This window comes from Phyllostomus hastatus, unplaced genomic scaffold (assembly GCF_019186645.2).
Source record: "Phyllostomus hastatus isolate PE091 unplaced genomic scaffold, TTU_PhHast_1.1 phas_contig_1, whole genome shotgun sequence".
Lineage (NCBI taxonomy): Eukaryota > Metazoa > Chordata > Mammalia > Chiroptera > Phyllostomidae > Phyllostomus > Phyllostomus hastatus.
The window spans coordinates 24,116,594-24,140,497 of NW_025333498.1; the positions used below are offsets into that span (position 1 = coordinate 24,116,594).

At 35.8% G+C, this 23,904-nt stretch overlaps 1 protein-coding gene across 3 annotated transcripts in view; it reads right to left on the bottom strand.

Annotated features, from left to right (window-relative positions):
- Window positions 1-23,904, bottom strand: part of CSRNP3 (cysteine and serine rich nuclear protein 3) — a 197,354-nt gene that overhangs the window by 56,911 nt on the left and 116,539 nt on the right. For all 3 annotated transcript variants that reach the window (XM_045860726.1, XM_045860906.1, XM_045860812.1), the window contains one exon: window positions 19,822-19,992. In XM_045860726.1, the coding sequence (XP_045716682.1) occupies window positions 19,822-19,969 (148 nt within the window). In that variant the 5' untranslated portion in view covers window positions 19,970-19,992. The remainder of the gene's footprint in view (window positions 1-19,821; window positions 19,993-23,904) is intronic.

A 23,904-nucleotide genomic window follows, 5' to 3' on the forward strand; every position in this document is an offset into this window, starting at 1 on the left:
AGGCTATAAGAAAGATTAAAATTTAAAAGATTTTACTTATTTTTAGAGAGGGGGAAGGAAGGGAGAAAGAGAGGGAGAAAAATATTGATATGCGAGAGAAACATCCATTGGTTGCCTGTTGCCCACCCCGAACCAGGGACCTGGCCCACAACCCAGGCATGTGCCCTGACCTGGAATTGAACCAGTGACCTTTCAGTTCACTGGATGACACCCAACCCACTGAGCCACATGAGCCAGGGCAAAAGATCCTTGTCTTAAATTCTCTTTCATAAAGAAATATTATTTGTAATTAAATAAAAATAAAACAGCTCAAATTTCCCATCATCCATAAAACCTTCTTGGTCCAGACTCCTTTAAACAGTAATATCCTGCCTCTGTGATGCCTCACACATTTTTTCTTATTTCTACTGACTCATTTTATGCTCTATTAAAAATTGTTTGCATTTTCCTTTCTCATCAGTAAAACTAGGAGTTCCTTGAGGACCAGGCTATCTTTTGCTTCCTTGTGTCTTTCATTCTTAGCGTAGCAAAAGGAGGAATACTTGAGGAAAATTGTGCCTGCTGGGAGGAAAGTGAGAAGAAATGCCAGAAAAGAAAGCCAGAGTTGGCATAAATGGTGTTTCAATAAAAAGACTGAAGGAGGCAGGCAGAACACAAATAATAATATTTTGGTAGGATGCCTGCTGTAAAAGCTGCCAAGAGCAGCTGTGGTCGGACAGACTCCGCACAGCACCCAGGACGACAGTGATCCAAGACTGCTTACCAAGAACTGATACTCGTTTAGTTTGGTTTCTGATTTCCTGCTTAAGATGTATCATAATGTGACCATACTCTTATATACTTTTACAATGGAGAAATTAAAATAAGGTAAGAGAGTGTGGTTACTATACGGTGGTCATATCACGCCTACAGTGTAAATTTTAAGAAAACCAGACTAGGAAAAGGTCAGCGAAAGTATTAATCATTAGAAGATTAATCATTAATCATTGTGTAACCATATATATATACACACACACATATATAATGATTAATTCATGTATATATACAAATCACATATATCACACGCATACATATATATGAAAGAGAGGATGAAAATGGGAGATGATAAACAAAGCTTGAGGCCATTTAATCCATAGACAACATTGACATTTTGGCTGTAGAAAAGTAATTATAATGTAATATTCTTCAGATAAATTCCTTCCACAAAAATTTGTGAGTATCCTTTGAATGAGGAGGCACCTTAGAAATGCCAAGTGTGAGATGTCAGTCACTGCATTTACAGCATACCAATACTACTATACCCACGGGCTTATATTACAGAATTCAGTGGAAAATTATAGGATATGCTTGCAATATTTCATGAATTCTATGGTAATATATAAATAAGATCTTTCCTGCTTTATTTACCTGCTGAAAAACTGTTAAACAAAATAAACATTTATGTAATTTTGATTTGGACAAAGTAATCTATTTGGAAGTGATAGAGAGACATATATGAGACAGCAATAAGTACTGAATAGTCTACCTTGTCAACCCCATTGGGCATATTCTTATTTCTGAATAAATCATATTTTAGTATGTAGAGCAATGGGTTTCATTGTTAAGACTGTGGTTCCCTTTTGATATTGTTTTTACCGTCCCCTATATTTTAACTGGGTGATACATGGAAAAAGCTGCTTTGGAATTATAATTAAAACAGCATCTGCATATATTTCCAAAAATAAAAAATTAAAAAGTCACTATACTGTATTTCACTCTTTTTTCCTATTTTTCAACAGTGGATGATCAGATAATTTAGATAATTTTGGGAAGGCTTATATAGGCATAAGCTCTGGCAGGATCAAATTGATGAAAAAGAAAAACTGTAAAATTTTAAAGTGCTTATTTACTTTTATCCTGTAACATTTATAGAAAGCTGTGTAATGAGTAATTATTAACTGCAAAGCTGCCTTTAATACTGCTTTTTAAAAATTTTGCAATTTCTTATTTTTTGCTTATATGATATATAAAATCCCAAAAAGCAAGAGGAAAAAAAAAGGTTGTAGTTTTTGGGGTGCCCAGCCATTGTTAATATAACAAGAATGGTTTGTGCAACATCGATGTAACCTGGCAGCCAAGGAGAGTGAACTGGAATGTGCATGAGTGAACAATGACGACTTCACAGTACTAGTCAATGGTGGCAGTAGACACTGTTGAAGAAGCATGGTGGCCTTCACATTAAAAAAGACTGAGTGAGTTGAGCAACAAATCTGCATCAAATTTTGTGTTAAGCTTGAACATTCCTCTGCGGAAACTACTAGGATGATTCCGAAGGCTTCCAGGGATGATTCAATGAGTGCAGTGAAAATAAAAGCACGGCACAAATGCCTCAATGATGGTCGAGAATCTGTTAAAAGTGATTCATATTTTGGAAAGCCTACAACAAGCAGAACACCTGAGAATGTTGAAATATCAAATCACTCAGGTGACTTAGCCCCCCTACAGCCCACATTTGGTGTCCTGTGACTTCTACCTTCTCCCAAAACTAAAATCACCTTTGAAAGAGAAGACATTTCAGACTATCAAAGAGATTCAGGAAAATCATGATGGTACAGCTGATGGTGATGCCAACAAAGGATTTTGCAGTGTTTTGAACAGGGGAAGAGACACTTGAAGAACTGTGTGGGGCCTCAAGGTGTCTACTTTGAAGTGGACTGAAGTATCATGGTCCTATGTACAACGTTTCTTGTATTTTCTTTAATAAGTGTCTCTATTTTTCATATGACATGGCTGGATTCTTTCTGGATAGGCTATATATATACACCTTCATCTGAGAATTTTCTTTGATTTCCAAGCCTTACTCTTATTAAGAGTTTATTCCTGACAACCAGAATAATAAGCATAGCCTAATTAATAATTTAATAAATGTCATAATAAGTTTGAAAGAATTCTTTAAACCTTTTAGCCGTGGAATTTCTAAGTTCTTCTGACTTAGGTGATTGTATAAGAAATTCAGTGTCTTTATCAGGTTGAGCAAGTTGAAAAATAACCCAGGTCAAAATTACCTATACCAGGACATTTGCCAGTGAATAAACTCTAGGACACAAGACAAGGATTTCTGAGCCTCCAACCCTCCTCTTTTTTATAATGCTTTACACTATGTGTGTAGAACTTCATAATTGATTCAAAAAGATTGTTCTCTCTTGTTATTTCTGCCATCTTCTCAATTTTTCCAGCAGCCATGAAGCAGAATATGGGGGCAGAAATCACATGTGGTCCCCAACAACCTAACTCACCAAGGAAGCATTGTGCACTGCCTAGGCTCACTACTAATGTAATGAAATATTCTGTGGTTCAATGTGATTCCATAGTTGTGCTCTTTGGATTGTGTGAATTTGACTCAAAAGGAGTTTAGGTAAGAAGGAAAAAGTACCTCAGTTTTTAATTTCAGAACTCAATAAATGAAAAATTGGGACACAGAAGAGAGGATTTTCCCACAATGAGTCCCTCAGCTCGTCTGTATCTTTCTTGGAACAATTTTAGGTAAAATTGTAAAATGGAAGAGATTGGTTTTAATTCTCTCTCTCTCTCTTTTGCTTTTTTCCTTGATTTTATTGTAACAGTTCTTCTGTAATTCAGATAATGCAGAACACTACTATGGCACTATGCAGCTTCAGTTAGAGAAAGTCACTCATGCTATCTTGGGTGTGACTGGTAGTTTTATGATTTAAAGCCCTAATATTAATCATCCCAAAAGAAGGAATGAGAAGGGTGGGTCTAAGAGAAAAGGAATGTGTTCCTAGCATGTTATTGCATTTTTGAACAGCCTCCCAAACTCACACCACATAAACAACAACATTCGTAAGGATAATCCAGCATAACCCTGCTATATACTTCTTTTTCCAACCTGTAATGCAGCCATTTTCAACCTTCTTCATCTCATGGCACACATAAACTAATTACTAAAACTCGGCGGCACACCAAAAAGACATAATTTGCCAATCTCACCAAAAGAAAATAGGTGTAATTTTGATTTCACTCACACCAGACAGCTATTGCTGTGTTGGCTGTTGTCAATTTTTTATTTGACAATCTAAGGGAAAAGAGGTGAGTCAGTGTACCTGACTAAACAGTCAGGTATTGCATGTTTTAAAAATTCTTGGGGCACACCAGTGTGTTGCAAAACACCAACTGAAAATTGCTACTCTGATGCATCACCAAATCATTCTTTAAGCCCAACTCAGAATTTGGTTCTCTGAATAAATCCTCCATAATTGAACTCAGAGTATTTCCCATCCTTGTGAAGGCTATTATTTTTAGTACCCCCTAATCTTTTGACATACACAATTTGTCTGTGTGGGCACTGGGCAGGAGGAAGAGGCAAAGGGGTAGCAAAGATATCCTCATGGTGGCTACACAATTACATGAAATAGTGTAATCTGTTTAAATGTCAATTTGTTTAGCTCTTGGTTCATATTGTCTTTCTTCTGCTATTCTTCCTCAACAGCAAGGGTGCCTAACTTTGTGAATTTGAGTCCAGTTAATTGACAGTCCTATTTGGGTATTAAATATTAGCTAATGTTGACAGCCACATTAATGAGATAATACACTTTGTTTTCCAAGAGGTACAAACAATACTCATAGCTTTTCTCAAGCAACTGATTGAAGACAACACAGCAAAAAGACCTGCCACCACTGTGTTGAAAAATCACAGATGGGATATATTTGTTGGTATAACATACGTGACTATGCGCTGTGTACAAAGATCACTGAGCACCACACACTCTGAACTGTGCTTTTCTGTTACTGATATATGTTTTCATTTACTTATTTGCCCTCTAGCCAGTTTTTGTAATATCGAAGAATGTGATATTGTGGCTATCTGTTTGGGATTAGGGCTAGCTTCTGTCAATGGAGGAGAAAGATGCTGATCAGCAGTCAGTCTGGGATGGAGCCTGATGTTCATACTCAGGTTCTAGCTACCTGAGCTAACTGACCATAAAGCAAACAAAAGCATACAACAAAAGAAGGCTGAAAATAGTTGAGAAATATAAAAAAAGCAGGACTGTTAAAAATACTTAAATGAAAATATTTATAAATTAGAACTCAAATTCTTTTAAAATTTCATTATAATGTAATTTTTCCCCAAACTTTTACAGTTTTCAGAATTTGTAATGAGATAATGTTTATGAAAATACACAAAATATCATTTTATCAGTTAACACTAACATTTTATAAAAGAATAAAGTGCAAAAAAATTAAAAGACACACAAAAAATGATGGATTTTAAAATAATTGTAAACTTAACCCAATAGTATTCTGGGAAATGTTTAACAACTGACTCCCCACAAAAATGCATACATTTATTATAAATTTTATTTGTATAAAGAATACATAGCCCATGATACATCAATAATGTTAAAATATACTCTTTCTTGTAATTCCATTTAATCAATTGATTCTCAAAGAAACAGCTGTTAATTGATTTTTGCCTAATTTTTGCATCCATCACTACCTTCTGAGTGCAGATGAGAATGAGTGTGGTTCAGATAGGGGCCTGGTTTACATTTCTACTTAAGTAAATGAGTGAGAGGAAAATGAAACATCAAACACACATAGAAACTTCATTTGTTCATCAATGATTTCTGAATGATCTCTTTGCTAAGCAGGATGATAATTTGACTACTAGAAGAATATGTATTCAGCTTTCTTTTAGTGCCATACACAATGTAAAATCTACAGAAATAACATAATTTTAAGTTTAATTTGTATTATTCACATTTTTCCTATTGCTTTCTTCACTCCACGCTATAAATACACAGACAAAACAAAAGACCTATTTGAAATGTATAAAACAACATTTTTAAGAGAATTTCATTGTTTTCATGTTTATAACTAATATTTTCACTCACATGTCCTTAAACATTTGGAAAAGTGAATACAGGTTATATAGTACTATAAAATCTCTTTTACACATGCATAGTTTTATTATTCAGGAATTCTAAGGTAATTGATTTTGATGCTCTATAAAAAAAATTTGAAACTGGAGAACTAATCAATTACCAAGAATAACCATAAAATGTTTTTAAAATTTTTTATGTATAGAAAAAAGCACCTAATATTTTAGGAAGCATCTTCCAGTTTTATAAATATCACCTAGCAAATATACAGGTAATCTTTATTTTTTTAAAAAAGAGTTAAGCCCTGGCTGGTGTGGCTCAGATGATTGAGTGGGTTTGGTTTGCAGCCTCAGTTCCACCCATGAACCAAGAGTTCGCTGGTTCAATTCCCAGTAAGGGCACATGCCTGGACTGTAGGCCAGGTCCCTAGTTGGGGGCATGCCAGAGGCAACTGATAGATGTATCTCTCACACATCAGTGTTTCTCTCCCTCTCTTCCCTAACTAACATCTTTAAAAACATAAAATAAAAAGTTAAAAGCAAGAGCAAATATAAATGTTTTTACTTTTTAGGCAATAAAAATAAAAGCTCTACAATGAAGACTTTAATTAAATCATTTGATGATTTGATTTTATACTTAGAAAATGAAATCACACACATATAGATTTCTTTAAGTATTAAAATCAAGCTTAGCCCTGGTCAGGTGGCTCAGTTGGTTGGAGCATTGTCCCTGTACACCAAAAAAAGGTTGTGGTTTTGGTTCCCCATCAGGGCACATACCTACATTGCAGATTCTACTGCAGGTTGGGGTGTATTCAGGAGGCAACTGATCAATGTTTCTTTCTGATATCTATGTTTCTCCGTGTCTCTTTCTCTCTTTGTGTTTCTCTCTCTAAAATCAATAAACATATCCTAGTGTGAGGATTAAAAAATAGTAATAAAAATTTAAAAAAAATCAAGCCTAGATTTAAAACTACATATCAGGGAAGGAAAAGAAAGTTTCATTGATCAGGTCCTTGGAGGCTTCCACAGAAAGGTATATGGTTATAGGGGAAAGGCTGTCAAGGAACATGTGTAAAGGACACATGGACAAGGACAAAGAGGGGTAGGATTGAGGGTGGCAGGTAGGGGTGGCTGGGGTGGGGGGTGTGGTGAGGGGAAAATGGAGACAACTGTACTTGAACAACAGGAGAGAGAGAGACTGAGAGAGAGAGAAAAGAAAGATGTATGGTTAAGAGTTCAAACACTGGACACTGGAGTGAGGCTGACTTGAGTTTGAACTTGGTTCTGCCACTTAGAGGGCCCTGGAATAGTCAGTTTCATCATCTGGAAAATTAGGATTAAAAGTAATACCCATTTTCTAGGATTGCTGTCAGAATTGTGTGTTAATACATGTCCAGAGTAGTGGTACACATTTTTAAAAATCTCACACCTCTTTTACCATTTGCAAAGAAATCTACCTTTTTTATGAGGTTATAATAGACTCCATCTCTTAACTGGAAAGTTTAAGAGATGCTAACTGCAACAGTAGTAATTGGTTCTATAACGCATAGTTTTATTTAGCACTCAGTTCCTCTCTGTGCAGTGTGCCTGAGTCAAGTAGGCCTCCACCCTGCAATGCTTCCTCCCTGCTTGCTATCCCTTTCCCTTTCCTAAACCTATATTTGAGCACATAAGTATACAATTTCAGTTCAATCAACTGCATTATCTTCTCTTCCCCCCTCCTTCCTTCCCTCTCTTAGACATTTGAGCTTTAAGTTACTGTTTCTTCTAGTAAATTGTCCTTGATTAATGTTATGGAAAAATTTCCAGAAGTACCTGTGCCAACATTTATTTCTCTGTCTTGGTATTTACATACAAGTCATGCTTTATTGATGTTCTGATAATGCCTAGAGTTCAGGAGAATAAGTCCAAAAGACATCAAACACTTCCTGTGACTATTTCCCATAAATTTCATCTTGGAGTGCACTCATAAAAGCTCTCACATGTTTCCATTAAAATGGTCTACAAGAGAGCTTCTCTGCAAATGGCTGATGCTAATGAGTCTATGGATATTTTTAAAGCCTGACGTGGTCAATCAAAGGGGAGGCAGCTGCCAAGACAGCTCTTCTCCCCAGCTCTGAAGCTCTTACTGCAGGGAGGGAGGTCTCGCTGAGAGGCGCCCCACACTCTTGTCTTACTTCTTCAGTCATAACAATGTCAGCATCTCTTCTTTCCTAGTGCTTTCACTCTAACGAGAAAATACCACTCAGAAAAACACTAAGTGGTTCAGCTTTAGAAAAAATCTAACAGGACAAAGTTCTGACTATTAACCATATCATTTGGATATAAAGGTTTATGACTCCAATATGAAAAGCTGTATGCATGAAAGAGTTAGTAAGCAAATACAGCTTATTCTTTGAACCCGAGCCTTTAATGTTCATCAAGCTTCTCTCATTTAAAATGGAATCTATTGTGTTACTTTATTAGTTAGCACATTTTATATTTTCTGAATTGGATACAAACTGTTAAGAGATGTTTTCAGAAGTGTGAAAATTGATGCTAGAATGAGAAAGGTTAATAATGCTGTTTTCTACAATAATTATGAGAAAAAAATATAATATTATAAAAATTACAGGATCCAGAGTCAGACTGACATAAAGATCCAAAACTAGCCCCACTACCTATTAGCTTTGTGATGCTGGGCGGCTACTTGAAATCAGCACCAGATGGTTCCTAGGCTGTGCTAAGTACGTAAGATCATGCGTAAAACGTTAAGCGCAGTAACTAGCATTGAATGTTTAATGAAAAAATCAATAAATGACAGTTATTACTGTTGTGATTATTATTCTGAGCCCTTATGATATTTTAGGAATCATTCCTGCAAAAATGGAGAGTATATGCTGGACATTTTACTTCCGTAGTTACTGTGACTGAATCTCAGAATGTCCCCTGAGTAATGTTCCATTACCTAGACCGGGAGTAGAAAAGAGGTATTTGGTAAACTGAATATAGACTCCAGAAGAATTCCCTGCATTAGATAGGTTTATTGTTATCACTGCTACTAGTGAATAGAAGTCCTGGGGAAGGTACACTCTAGATCCACCCTGCCCTCTTGTCACACACCTGGCAGCTTTCTCACGGTGATGACTTGCCTGGATCCGAAGATATTTGGATTTGCACCCTTAATCTAGATCTCTGCCAGACTTCTCTCCCACTCTACCAAAAACAGACCTGTTCTCTGTATAGGTAGCTTTCCAGAATAACTTTTTAACAAAGTTTGCATTGCCCATCATTGAGAACAGCATCAGCATCATCATCTGCATCATAGCTAACATTTTTGGGGCATGTACTAAATATCAAGTAAAATGCACAACATTTTGCCTGCATTCACACTTTTAAGCCAACATCAAACTTATAACATAGCTACTATTTTTCAATCCACATTTACAGCTGAGGAAACCAAATGTCAGAGATGTTATATTACTTGCCTCTGAGTTGACAATCTTTGATGAGAATTTGAGAAATTAGGCATTTTGAACCCAGACATTACATTTTTAACTACTAGAGAGAAATAGATAGGATGTATATGTGGATTTTTAAGAGTCACCTCGAAGGAATCATCCTAAAGGAATTACATTAATGGTGGGAATTTCAGTCATGTAGTTGAAACAATATTTTAGGACAGAAAAGCCTCTTAAAATATGCTGCCTAAATGCCTGAATATTCTGTTGACAAGTAGGGTTGACCTCACCAATATTAAAATACAATTAGCACATAAATGAGACAAATGTAGACATTTAGTTTTATAAATAACATTTCATGATATTGACTGACTATGCATTTTAGAAATGTTTCAGATAAATCATTTCTTCTAATTCTTCATTCCTTTATGACTTTCCTTTGAAATTTTGAGTTAGAATATTCCTTTATAGTGATGAGATATTTCAGAGTGCTCATTTACACATTGTAATTACAGAATTTTTAGCTAAAGACAGCTTTGAAGATAATTTTTTAAAGTCATTAAGTAAATGAATATTCTAATTATTTTTCCAATATCTCACTGTCAATGTACCAACATATACAACTCCTTACTCCAACCATCATCATTTATTTTTACTCAGTCCTATTTTATTTATTTGTTTGTTTTAGAGAGAGGAGAAGGGAGAAAGAAGGAGAGGTAGAGAAATATCAGCTCAGGAGAGAAACACTGATTGGTCACCTACTGTATGTGCCCTGACTGAGGGACCAAACCCACAACCTAGGTTAGTGCCCTGATCGGGAATCAAACCTGAGACCTTTTGCTTTGTGGGATGATGCCCATCCAAGACACATCAGTCAGGGTTGTCTTACATTATTAAACTGTGTTTTTTATAGTTTTAATATACTATATTTTGAGTGCATTATCTGTTTAATCAAGACATCCCAAAACAAAATTAATTAAAATAATTCACAAAATTTTCTTTTTGTTGTTGTTAAATCTACAAGCTAAAAGCACCAAAATGGCGTATTCTACTGGACCTTATACATAGGTACATCAATGGTACATAAGCATTAAGTTCACACGAAGATGTCCTCAAATATAGTGCTATAAATAACTCAAGCAAAGTAGGAGGACTATCAAAGGCATATCACATTTGGAGAAAAGAAGGATTACCTGAATCTTATGCAAATTCTAATACCTAGTCTCACATTTTCCAAATGAAGAACCAGGTTAAATGATTTAACCGTGGTCAGACCTACTAAGAACTAAAACTAGATTGGGGATCCTCTGGCTTCTTGATTTTGGCTTTTTTGGTTGTTACAATTTGAAGGAATTCACAGTAAAGTCCTATTCACAGATAATCAGTTGATGTGCTCGGGAAAGAAAAATCATAGCAAACCTAAATATTTTTCTTTCACAATGGCTCCTAAACACAAACAACCACTTCGCTGATAATCAACTAAAGAAATAATATTCTATTTTAACACGAATGGAGGAAAAAAAGGTCACGGGTTGTGTATTGTATTTCAGAGGCACAGAAAAAATTTCCAGTGTTGATTTTTCTCAATGTCATTGTGTAGCCTAGAGCCTAATACCAGGAAAGACATGGCTCCCTACATTTTAGAACCTAAGTAATGAATTTGTGTAAAAGGATATACAGAAAATATCTGGCAATGTCACTTGTCTATCACTGTGGACATGATGAAGGCTCTGAATAAATATATTAAATTTTGTTCTACTTAATGACCAAAATTACCCTGGGAGTTTCTAACGTGCTACAAGCTTCTTCTGCCTTTCTTTATTAGAAATACACTGGTAAACAAGACAGATACAGAAAAGCAGGCAAATATACTATAAAAGAGTTGCAGACTGTGGAATGTACTATGAAAGAAAAGAAAATAATTGGATAGGGATGGTGGCATGACACATAGATTTTATCCCAAGTGAAAGGTATTTGAAACTTGTTAAAAATCATAAAGTATTTTTAGCCTCCAGATAAAACATGCATTTACCACCTATAATTAATGGATATTAATATTCTGCCATATTTACTTCTGATTGCTCCTTTTAAAATATAAATAAAAGTGAGAGAGTACAGTTAAAGCACCCTCCACCCATTCTTACACACTTTGTATCTGGAGTACCAATCCCCACATTTAAATTTGAAAAATGAAGTGATCCAATACACTTCTGCATAGAGAAGAACCCGAGACTCCAGAGACAGAAAGCAGAGAAAGCAGCTGGAAGGCTCCTACAGCAGAGCAGGAGAGATGAAAGTTTTATGTACTTGGGTGGTACAAAACAAATAGGGAGAAGTGGACAGACTCAAGACATACATCTATAATGTATGACTGTGGGAGAAAGAGCAAATACATAAGAAGACAAAAAGAACTTAAAACAGTTTGCAGGCTGAAATAGAGATAAATCTAACAAGTTTATCTTTTTTATAAAGGCTAAATATGAGATCCTGATCCTGAGTTTAAACCAGACCAAATGACAACTAAATGAACCGTACTTAAATGAGGGCTGTCTGGAAAAAGTCCAGCCATTGTTAATATAACGAGAAGGTGCATGATGTCAATGTAACCTGGCAGCTTCAGAGAGTGGATTGGAATGTGCATGCATGAATAACGATGACATCACTGTACCAGTCAGTGGAGGGAGGAAGATGCCAGTGAGTGAGTATGTGTACTGTGTGGCCGTCACATTGAAAATGACTGAGCTAGTAGAGCAATAAATCTGCATAAAATTTTGCATTAAGCTTGAATGTTCCTCTGTGGAAACTATTCACATGATTCTGAAGACTCAGCTATGGGGAACTGATGATTGGCAGCTTCATCATGACAACACGCCCGTTCATGCATCACATCTCATGGAGAGCTTTATGTTGAAAACATCAAATCATGTAGGTGACTCAGTCCCCCTATAGCCTAGATTTGGTACCCAGCAACTTCTGGCTTTTCCCAAAACTAAAATCACCTTTGAAAGGGAAGAGATTTCAGACTGTCTATGAGATTCAGAAAAATATGACAGGGCATTTGATGGTGACTGGAAGAACTGAGAGTTCCCAAGGTGCCTACTTTGAAGGGGACTGAGGTGTCATTGTCCTATGTACAACCTTTCTTGTATCTTGTATCTTCTTCAATAGATGTCTCTATTTTTCATATTACATGGTTGGATACCTTCTTTACAGAGCCTGTATAATATTAGTGATCTGACTTGGTGATGCCTGTTTTCCTAGCTGATTCAGAGGATGCTGAAGGTGAAAGCAACCTGGATTCCCTGAAGTGTGTTATGCTGCTCCTGCATGAAGAGTTGCACAGTATCCAATTAAACAGTGGTGTTTCTGCTTGGGAAAGCTACATATAAGCAAATGAAACCTGAAAGGAATGTGTTAGGAATATTACAATTGGACCCTATTTAAGATACAGTTTGGTCTGCAGCCATACTATCCTGAATACACCTGATCTCGTCTAAAATGCAGTTCAACTTTACATGCAATGTATTGGAAATAAAATGTATTTGAATACAACAACCAATAAATCAGAATCTTGATATATCATAATCATAAATTAATGTTAGCTTGTAAATTGGTATTTATTTCCACTAATGTTCATGCCATTATGAAGTCCCAAAATATATGTATTTTTTCATTAACATGGTTTAGTTGTACCAAAAAAGGACATCCTTTACATAGCTAAATGTTATTTATCAAGTATTTAATAGTAATTGAACCAGACCATCTAAGTACTGAGAAGAACACAAGCTTAAGCTCCATAAATCTCCAGAAAAGATAAGGTGTGTGAGCAAATAACGTGTAAAACAGAGTACAAAACAAAGGAAAAAATAAATGGGATGACATCAGACTAAAAAGCTTCTGCACAGTAAAAGAAACCATCAACAAAATATGTATGAGAGAACATATTTGCCAATGATACATCTGTAAAAGGTTAATTTCCAAAATATGTAAAGAACTTGCACAACTCAGCACCCGAAAGACAAACAATCCTATTAAAGAATGAGCAGAGTACCTGAATACACACTTCCCCAAAAGGGACATACAGTTGGCCAACAGGTATGCAAACATGCTTAACGTCACTAATCTTCAGAGAAATGCAAATTAAAGCCACAGTGAGATATCACTTCACACCTGTCAGAATGGCTACCATCAATAAGTTAACAAACAAGGGCTGGTGAAGTTGTGAAGAAAAGAGAACACTTGTGCACTGTTGGTGGGAATGCAGACTGGTGCAGCTACTATGGAAAACAGTATGGAATTTCCTCAAAAAAAAAAAAGAAAAAAGAAAAAAGAAACTGCCTTTTGACTCAGAGATTTCACTTCTGGGACTATATCCTAACAATCCCCCAAATACCAATTTGAAACCATATATGCACCCCTATGTTCATAGCAGTGTTATTTACAATAGCCAAGATCTGGAAACAGTCCAAACACCTATCAGTAGATGAGTGGATAAAAAAATGGATACATTTACAGAATGGAATACTACACAGCCATAAAAAGGAAAAAATATCTTACCTTTTGTGACAGCATGGATGGACCCAGAGAACATTATGCTATGTGAAATAAGCCAGTCAGAGAAAGACAAATACCATATGACCTCACTTACATATGGAATCTAATGAACAAAATAAACTAACAAGCAAAACAGAAACAGAAACATGGATACAGGGAACAGACTGACAGCTGTCAGAGGGAAGGGAAGTAGGGGATTAGATGAAAGAAGGAAGAGGGATTAGCTAAAAAATATAGACGCATAACCATGAACATGGACAACAGTTTGTTGATGGCCAGAGGGAAGAGGTGGATGAATGGGCAAAGGGGAAAAATGGGGATCTGTGTCAACAATAAAAATAAAGTTAAAAGAAAAAGAATACAGTAAGTGTTGGAGAAGTGCTAACGTGCTATTAGGCTGTGAGTTTCTACAGGAAATGGATCGTGTCTCATTTACTTTTACATTTCTAGCTCCTAGTACTAGTACAGTGAATGTCACATGTTAAATGCTTAATAAGTGTCCATTCATTCATCTATTATACAAATATTAAGTGCTTACTAGATATTAAGCATACAAAGTTCTTGTCTTTGATCAGCTTACACTCATTCCTTCCAAATTCATTTTGAGTGACCTGCTTAAAGGTAGGAGGTAAAGACATGCAGAGAAGGACAAATATGAAGGCAGGGTTCATGATAATGAGAAGACAAGGAAATGTGCTGTGCATGAGGTAGGAGATGGAGTGACTTAACATCTAATGATTCAACTGGTCCGTGTCTAGTGTTTAGATAACATGACATAGTATACAAAACAAAATATAGTAGATCTCCAACTGGTTCCTTCTGATCTGACAAGGCCTGGCTAACTGGTTCTTTTCCAAGGGGCTGCAGAGTCTGGGAATTTCTTAATGTAAGAGTAGATTTTCAGAGGTGTCTTGACCTTGCTTATTTACTCCTCCTTGGACATGACTCTAACTTAAAATGCTATTTGGGCCTTGTTCTTAGAATCATATTTTCACAGAGTAGAAAGGAGCTTTTGAGGGTCATGTGGTTTTCTACCTTCTGAAAGTTAAAAACTTTCCCTTATAAAACTGTGTTCGATTTTTGCCTGAACATTCCTCCATATACTGAAAACTGATTCAGGGGTAGATCGCTACATCTGTGTTTGCTATAGTAAATTCTCAAGTAAATACCACAGTGCTGGGTAGACATGATCTGTCACTGTTATCTCCAAGCTGTACTTACTACTTGTAGCTTATCAGTTTGACCTGTCTGAAAGCATCTAGCACTGAGCCTGTAACAGATACATCTGACTGTTAATTTCTACTTTTATAAAATGGGTAAAATAATGGCTCCTAATACACAACAATTTTTTGATATCAAATAAACTCAAGAATATGAAAGCATTTTAAATTAGAAAGTCTTTTTTTTAAGATTTTATTTATTTATTTTTAGAGAGGGAAGGGAGGGAGAAAGAGAGAGAGAGAGAGAAACATCAATGTGCGGTTGCTAGGGGCCGTGGCCTGCAACCCATGTATGTGGCCTGACTGGGAATCGAACCTGCAACATTTTGGTTCGCAGCCCGCGCTCAAACCACTGAGCTACGCCAGCCAGAAATTAGAAAGTCTTATCCCTTCAAAAGACCTGCCTTTATGTGCATTTAGAATATCTATCCTTTTCCTTCTTGATATTTTAACTTCCTAAACACTATACATTTATTTGTAGAAGCACCCTGTTTCAGGAAAAATAATGTGTTCCTTTTATTCATGTGAAGTGCCAAGAACCTTGAGAGGACAAAACAATCAGTCCTCCCTATGTTTTCTGTAGCTCTCCTTTTGACAGCGCTCAAGCACAGGCTGATTGGCTACAGAGCCACAGGGATTTGATGAAGCAAAGTGTTCTGCAGCAGTACAGAATCCAGCTGCTTCTGTCTCAAGGGAAGTATAAGATATGACCTTGATCGGTCTCTCTCAGGTATGCTTATTTGCCTAGCAAACCTCAGAAGTCCACGGAAAAAGGTATAAGCCTTTACTGATTTGTATTTTGAGGCTTTCATTATCATAATGCACTGTGGTGCAAATTGAGTATCTTTAGAAAAACCTTAGAACAGCATGGAATTTTCTACTACCATAGCTTACTGACATGTTCCAAGCAATTTTATCAGTTCCTGTATTTGTAAAGATAACAAAATGTTATGTTACACAATATGTTAGTGCTTATAAAGCACTAAGTACACAGGATATTTTAAATTTGAAAGATGAGTTCATTATGAATAAGATTGAAATAGCCATAAAAATCCTTCTTTATTCTAAGATAATCATTTTTATTTATTTCTTTTATTTATTTCTGAAAGTACAAAATATATTAAAGAAAGAGGATTCATCAATAATAACATTTCCAAAAGTCCATGTCCATTGATTCACATGCAGATAAAACCACTGCAGGTGAGGACCTTGATGGAAAAAGAAATAAACATTTTCTAAAAATTTGTGCATCACTTGTTGCACTAGCAAATAATGCAAATACATTTCTAGAAACAGAAACTCCTTTTACTCCTCTCATGCTGGTTAACATGCTCAGATCTTTTATTCAGGAAATATTTAGGTAGAATTTTAATCTTTTGATTCTTTGTTTTTTCTTTTCTCTTCATAATATAAATATGGTGAGCTAAGCCGGCTATTAAATGAAAACAGCACTTTCTGGTAAATCAGGCATTTTAATTATCTTTAAAAACCATGAAAAATCTCAGTCAGGTTTCATTTAATACAAAATTAAACCAGCAATTTAGGAAACTAATCACTACCAACTACCACTGACAATAAATAATGAGTGAAGACATTTTAAAAACTTTTTGAACATCATAAAATATGTCCATTTTTTTCAGTGGGAAAAATAATTTCTGTTGGTCATACCACAAAAGTCTTTACTAGCTAGCTGAAGTATTGCCTGATTTAGTTCACAGTCTGAACTAAAGTTATTTTAAATTTAAAGCTCACTTGTTATGGAATACATATAATAGTAACAGAAATAAAAAGCAATAAATATGAAAATTTATCATCATTCTAATACTTCAACAAGTCAAGTCAGTTTCAGGTGTTAGGGCAGCTTAGCATTCTTTGCCCTTACACTTGGAGCCTTCTCCTGACGGTATAGGTAAAATTTGTGTTCTGCTTTTCTTAATACTATCTCACTAGCATTCCACACATTGCCAGAAAATCTTCATAAATATCATGAAGAAGAATTAATTGTATATGTTACCATAACCTAATGCACCATTTCCCCCTCTTAGATGTGCTACCTTCTTTTTCCCCACCCCCAAACAGTTATTTGGCACTACCATGAAGCACCCACATTTTTATTTGATGCATCTTTCCCTTTTATTTGCAATGCTTCCCCCTTCAGATAATGATCTGAAGTATAGACTTAAAGATATGGATATTACGGCTCTTATACTTCCAAAGTGCTTCCTAAATTTCACTACCTCCATCAGCAACGTATGTACCTATGATTCGTGCTGAGACCTTCACCAGCACTTAAGTATTAGTATTTTTCATTGGATAGAGGAGCACTAATTTCATGAAGATGAAATTTCCATGATTTCATACTAATGAAATCTCATATTGTTTTAATTTGCATTATTACAATTGTTGTTAAATGCTTAAAAATAATTGCTAATCATTTTTTTCTATTTTGTAGATTGTCTGTATGGTGTGCCTTGATATTCATCTAAAAAAATTACACATTTCTTCAAACTACTTCTAGAAAATAACCCTATTCAATATTAGCCACAATTTTTTTCCAACATAGATATCAGTTTTACTTTTACTTTGGGCTTTTTTTTGTAGCAAGTAAATTTAATGTTTTTGTATTATTAAATATGTTAAGTATATTGCAATGTGAGTTATTTTCTGTTACTTCAAAGGTTATATAATTATTTCACCAAATGCTTCACAAATATGCACCTTCCCCCATGAGTTCTTTTAAAAATATATATCTCTATTTAATCCATCTGGAAATGTATTTTGGCATATGTTTGGCATATTTGTTACTTCATTTTCAAACTCTAATCCCACAACCATTTATTAAATCCTCCTTCCCTTTTCCAATGTTCTATAATACTTTATTCTTATATTCTTGTATATATTTAATTCTTGTATATAACATGTTGAGATTTTCTAAACTTTCCTAGATCTAGCCAGTACCAAAAAATTTAAATTATATAATTTTTTATTATGATTTCATGTTTGGAATGGCTTCTCAACATTTATGGCTTCTTTTTGAAAATATTCCTTTATTCTCATTAGCTTATTTTTTCAAATATATTTTTATCATTCTATCATCTTCTAAGAAAAGTCAGTTGACAATTTTATGGAGATCATCCTATTTTATTTATAAATAATATAAAAAGCTTTAATAGCTTTATTTATCATAATAACCAGAAAGATATACTCTCTTCACTTATTCAAGCATTCTTTTATAACTCATAATGAGCAGTATTTTAAAGATATGTCCAATAATATATGATTAAGGGGCAGAATGAGATAATTAAAAAGTTGAAGACTATGGAGAACAAGTATACTTATCTGTAGGCTCAAATCCTGTGTGATCTTGGGCAGGATGTTTAGCCTCTCTAAGCCTCTGTAAATTGCAGGGAGTGGTACTTCAAGGATTATTATATAGAGAATTATTGTAACATACTGTGTACCCAGTAAGTATTAGCTCTGATCATAATTCTTATGATAATGTGTGTACTTGACATTTTACAATGTTCTTTCATGGGAATTATGTCACCTACTCTGTGGATCTTCACAAAACTCTGTTAGGTGATAATGCCTTTGTTATTATCACTATTAATATTAAGACAAAATTGGTAAAAATATTGCTTTTGAATCAAAAACAAAAGACTATTCATATCATCACAACATATGTAGATGTATCTGTAGATATTGTCACACAATATCCTTGTCCCTAAATATTTTATGATTTCCCTGCTATAATGTAATTGCCCTTTCACTATAATTTCTATTAGCTTTGCTTGCTTACCGGAAGGCTGTTGATTTTAGTATATTTGTTTCATATTCAACAGTTTTATTGAATTCCTTATTTCAAAATATGATTAATTCTTCTGGTTTTCTGGGTTGTCACATTTCCAAAATAAATTCTATATTATAGAATCATATATTAATATAATCAGCTACTTAATCGAAAAAAATTTTTAAAAAGCTATGACTAGTTATCTATCATATCATGACATGCTACAATCTTTCTGTTGAAGACATACATTCAAGAAGATTACTCAGTCATTACTAGTAAGTTTTCTTTAGCATGTAGACTATTCATGAATTTTTCTCATCATTCATTCTAACCTCATACTTTGGTAGGAAGGGATGCTGTTACAGTGTGGTAAAAAAAAAAGGAATCAAAGAGAAACCATACATTTTTTTCTTTCTTTGTGAGCTTTAAACATTATTCTTGGGGATGAAAGAATAAAAGGATCAGTACGAAAGAGGTCTAAACTGAATGTGCTTGCACACTTCGGAGAGTTTTGCCACTTTTTACAATCTCTTAATGCATGGCTGGCTGAGCTCTTCTTTCTCATCCTGACCTAGACCTTCAACTCCCAAATATATCCCCTTTTCTCCCCTCCCAGAATATCCAGAATACTGTTTCAGCTATAGGAGGATGAATTGTGTTGTGCCTGTACTTGTCTTTTCCCATCTATTCCCAGGGTTGGTGCTTCCTTTGAAAAGTAATAAATAATAATAACCATAATAATAAAAATAAAAATGTCACTTTTTCATTGAATCAGCTCATTAATACAACTGATTAATCCACTGCCAAAAGCAGCCTAAATAAAGGAATCCATTATTGCCTCCAATATATCTCATTTCTGAAAAAATGATAAAGATGGTGCAATTATTTTCCCTGTAGAACCAGAAAATCAGCTTCAGGTATGGCACCCGTACTCACGGGGAAAATGATTAGAGGTGGACGGGTTGACACTGTCCCCGCTGTCAGCACTTTCGCTGCTGGACACTTCATCGTCTGATTCCCGCACGGAGGAGCAGGGTGAGGAGCCGTCAACTTCTTCAAACTTCCTCTTTAAAATTCCACTCATAGCTGCAGCACTGTCACATGTACCTGTAACAGGAACAGGAGCAATGGAGCATTGAAATGTTTGACCGCTGGATGTGTAGCCAAGGTCTCCAGAGTCATTTTTTTATGTGGCTTTTATACATGAGCTGAGCTTTACCTTGAAAGGATCACTAACCAGTTTTTCTCAAAAAATATTTTCAAATCAGCACAAATTACTTTAGGTTAAATATGAGCATTGACCATTTTGGTTACCACAAAGTATCATTTTTTTGACACGGTTCATCTTATTATGATACCTTTATTCATTTTTGTTGACAAGTTAAAAAAAAAACAAAAAACCTGCCCTGTCTGTGTGGCTCAGTGGACTGAGTGCCAGCCTGTGAACCAAAGGGTCACCAGTTCGATTCCCACTAAGGGCACATGCGTGGGTTGTGGGCCAGGTCTCGGTAGGGGTTGCATGAGAGGCAACCTCACACTGATGTTTCTCTCCATCTCTTTCTCCCTCCCTGCCCCTCTTTCTAAAAATAAATAAAATCTTTAAAAAACCCTGAGTCCATAAAATTTTGTAATGAAAATAAATGCCATTGTCCCCCAAAGTCCTAAATGACTACTGCTTATAAAAATTTCATCTGGAAAAAAACAGATAAGTATGCAAAAAAAAATCATACTCAAGTTTTAAAATGTAAGAACACTAATTAACTGGGCACAGTGAAGCATATGAAATCAGTTCTAAATTCTAGGCAGTTTCCATTTCAATACTGCAAGCTCACAATAAAGTGAAATGTGTCCCCAGGATACCTAGTTGCTGAAGCTCTTTACCTGGCAGATAACACTGAGTGGGACGAGTGAGTGGGGAGAGGGCATGGTTTCTCCTAAATCCTTTCTGTAGGATGAATGGGCTTTCCCTTCTCCTTGGGCTTTCTCCACCTTCCCCATTTACCTTGACATAGGTACAGTCAGCTGAAGGACATAAACTTTCCTTGCAGTGTAAGGATATTATCAGGAAAACCCATATAAATTAGCTTAGATATATGGTCTTGTTTTTACATTGATAAATTAGGTTAACCTAGCTGAAAGCATTACTAAGTCAATTCCATGCATTCCATCTTCTAACTCATTTGTCAGGTTGTTTGACTCTCAATTGAGCTCTTGAACCCATTTTCTCCTTTACCTGCCAGAGCAAAGTCACCAATCCTTTGATCAGGAGGAAGCAAGACACAACTATTCTGATGTCCACTTAGCTACATGATCTAGATACCTCCTTTAGCAATCTCTGAAATCATCCCTTCTCTGCACAGATCACAGAGCAAGCAGCTTGCCCAGATCCCCTTAGCTGGGCCAGCTCTCCAAGGTCTAATGCAGTCATTTCTTTTTTCTTTTTTTCAAGTGGGCTACTTGGATTAGCAGAGTCTGCATCATCTGGGAGGGAAACTGTTAGAAATGCAAATTCTCAGGCCCTTCTCCAGATTCCCTGAATTGGTAAGGCCTAGTACTCTGCTTCATGAAGCTGTCTAGGTGATCTTGATGAACACTCAAATTGGAAGACCACTTGTTTAATTTCTAGTCTGCTCTCCAACAGCTTCTCTCTGGACTTTTCCTTTCTTGAGTATGACCATATGCTAGCTCTAGAGAGTCACACAACCCAGCATTCAATACTTAGTCAAAATCTCTTCTTTGGTGGTCTTTGGTGTGATTTTTAATAAAGTTAAATATAGTACGAGATGTCTCTTAAGTCTTTAATTTCAATTTACTCCAACTTATCTAAGCATGTGGTGAGAAACTGGTATACAAGGTCTATCTGGAAAAAGTTCAACCATTGTTAATATAACAAGAATGGTTTGCGTGACACTGATGTCACCTGGCAGCCAAGGAGAGTGGACTGGAATATGCATGTGTGAGCAATGACAACTTCACTGTACTAGTCAGTGGGGGTGATAATGCCACTGAGTGAGCATGTGTATGGTGTGGCCATTGTAGTCAAAATGACTGAGTGAGTACAGCAATGGATCTGCATAAAATTTTGCATTAAGCTTGAACATTCCTTCATGAAAACTATTCAGCTGATTCAGAAGGCTGCAGCTATGGGCAACGGGTGATGGGCAGCTTCATCATAACATGTCTGCTCATGCATCACATCTTGTGCAGAGTTTTCTGGCAAAACCATCAAATCATCCAGGTAACTTAGCTCCCCTATAGCCCAGATTGGGTGCCCTGTAGCTTTTGGCTTTTCCCCAAACTAAAGTCACCTTTAAGAGGGAAGAGACTTCAGGCCATCAGTGAGATTCAGGAAAATGTGATGGGGTAGCTGAGGGTAACTGGGAGAACTGTGTGAGGTCCCAAGGTGCCTACTTTAAAGGGGACTGAGGCATCATTGTCCTATGTACAATGTTTCTTGTATCTTCTTCAATAAATGTCTTTATTTTTCATATTACATAGCTGGATACTTTCTGGACAGACCTGATACATATGCTTGACTCCTTGGATGGAGTAGGGGATACAAAAGGGAGTCGAACATGTTACCTGCCCTCAAGGAGCAAACATCCACTATGCTGGGCTCCAATGACTTGAGAACACTCCCAAGTTCATATTGGACTGCCTGTTTAAGTGTACATGTCTTTGTGCCCTTGTATTAACAATGGAGAAAACTGATAACAATAAGATGTTGCATTGTCCACTCTTTTGAGAATAAAATCTTTATTCTGACTCTGATTTTACCACTATTCAAATTAGCATATTATCTCCTCCATCTAAGACTGTGAAATGCATAAAGTGTTCATGCATATCTGAGCACGACAAAGAGAAAGATATTTTAAGTAAGTTCTTGAAATAAAAGTAGGACGGAATATAAATTTTAAAATGGTTCACTTCAAACAAGATGCAAAGTAATTCATAAGGGAGAAACTCCGAGACACAAAGTAATACAAGATGGAAACCTATTTTTCAAAAAGTACAGTTTTAAATAAAATATTGCAATGGGAACAGTTAAAGGCCATGTCCTTAAGCCCCACTCCTCCATTCTACCTCCCCCCCAGCTTCCTTAAGAAAGGCAAATTTCTCGAGAATCAAAGACACTTTGTTGAGCCACGGGGAACCATGTTCCAATATGGTAAAAGGTGGTACTTGGTACTTTTCCTTTCTCGCTTCCTCAAGAATGAGAGGAGAAACCTTTGGAGTAATGATAAAAGAATTATATGTCTTTTTTCCCTTTGTTATTACAGCTGGAACAAGCAAGACTTGAAACAATGGAGCTGAAGGTTGGATATAATTTCAGTGTACATTTTTGGGACTGAAAGAGCCTGAGCTAGACCCAGGTCAATGAAAAGAAGGAACTCACCACTTAGAGTAGAATTAATATCTATGCTTGAAATTAAAATGTTAAATAATTACAGGAGGGCATAACGGCAACATACACCCATAAAACTGGTTAAGTGATAAATTGCTTGTGCAGCAACCAAGCATAACACCTGTCTAGTTTTATAGACTTTAAAAAATATGAGTGTAAAAGATGTCATAACAAACTATAGGGTCAGATGACCCACTGTTTACCAGTATGTACCCTTAATCTAGACCTAACAGTGGAGTGGTAAACAGAGCATGTGTTTTTCTCCTATATCGTCTATACTATCTCACTAGGGAAGTAAAGAATACAAGAATTTAGGCAGAAGATAAAGCTGGGTTGGTATTCATTTTTCTAAATATGAATAGCTGAGAATGTAAACTTGGATAACAGCCATTTTCACACAGCTAATGTTTTCTAATTCATGAAACGCATGCTAGTCAAGGGCATCACCATTTCTCACTTGGACTAGGACAAAAGCCTCCTGATTATTCTCTCCCAGCCACTACTGTAGCTTTCAATGAGTTTTCCAGGTTGCCAGCAGAATGATAAATTTAAAATGCAAATCTGATCATGACAGTCTGTAGTTTAAAACTCTTAAGTGGCTTTGAATTGCCTTA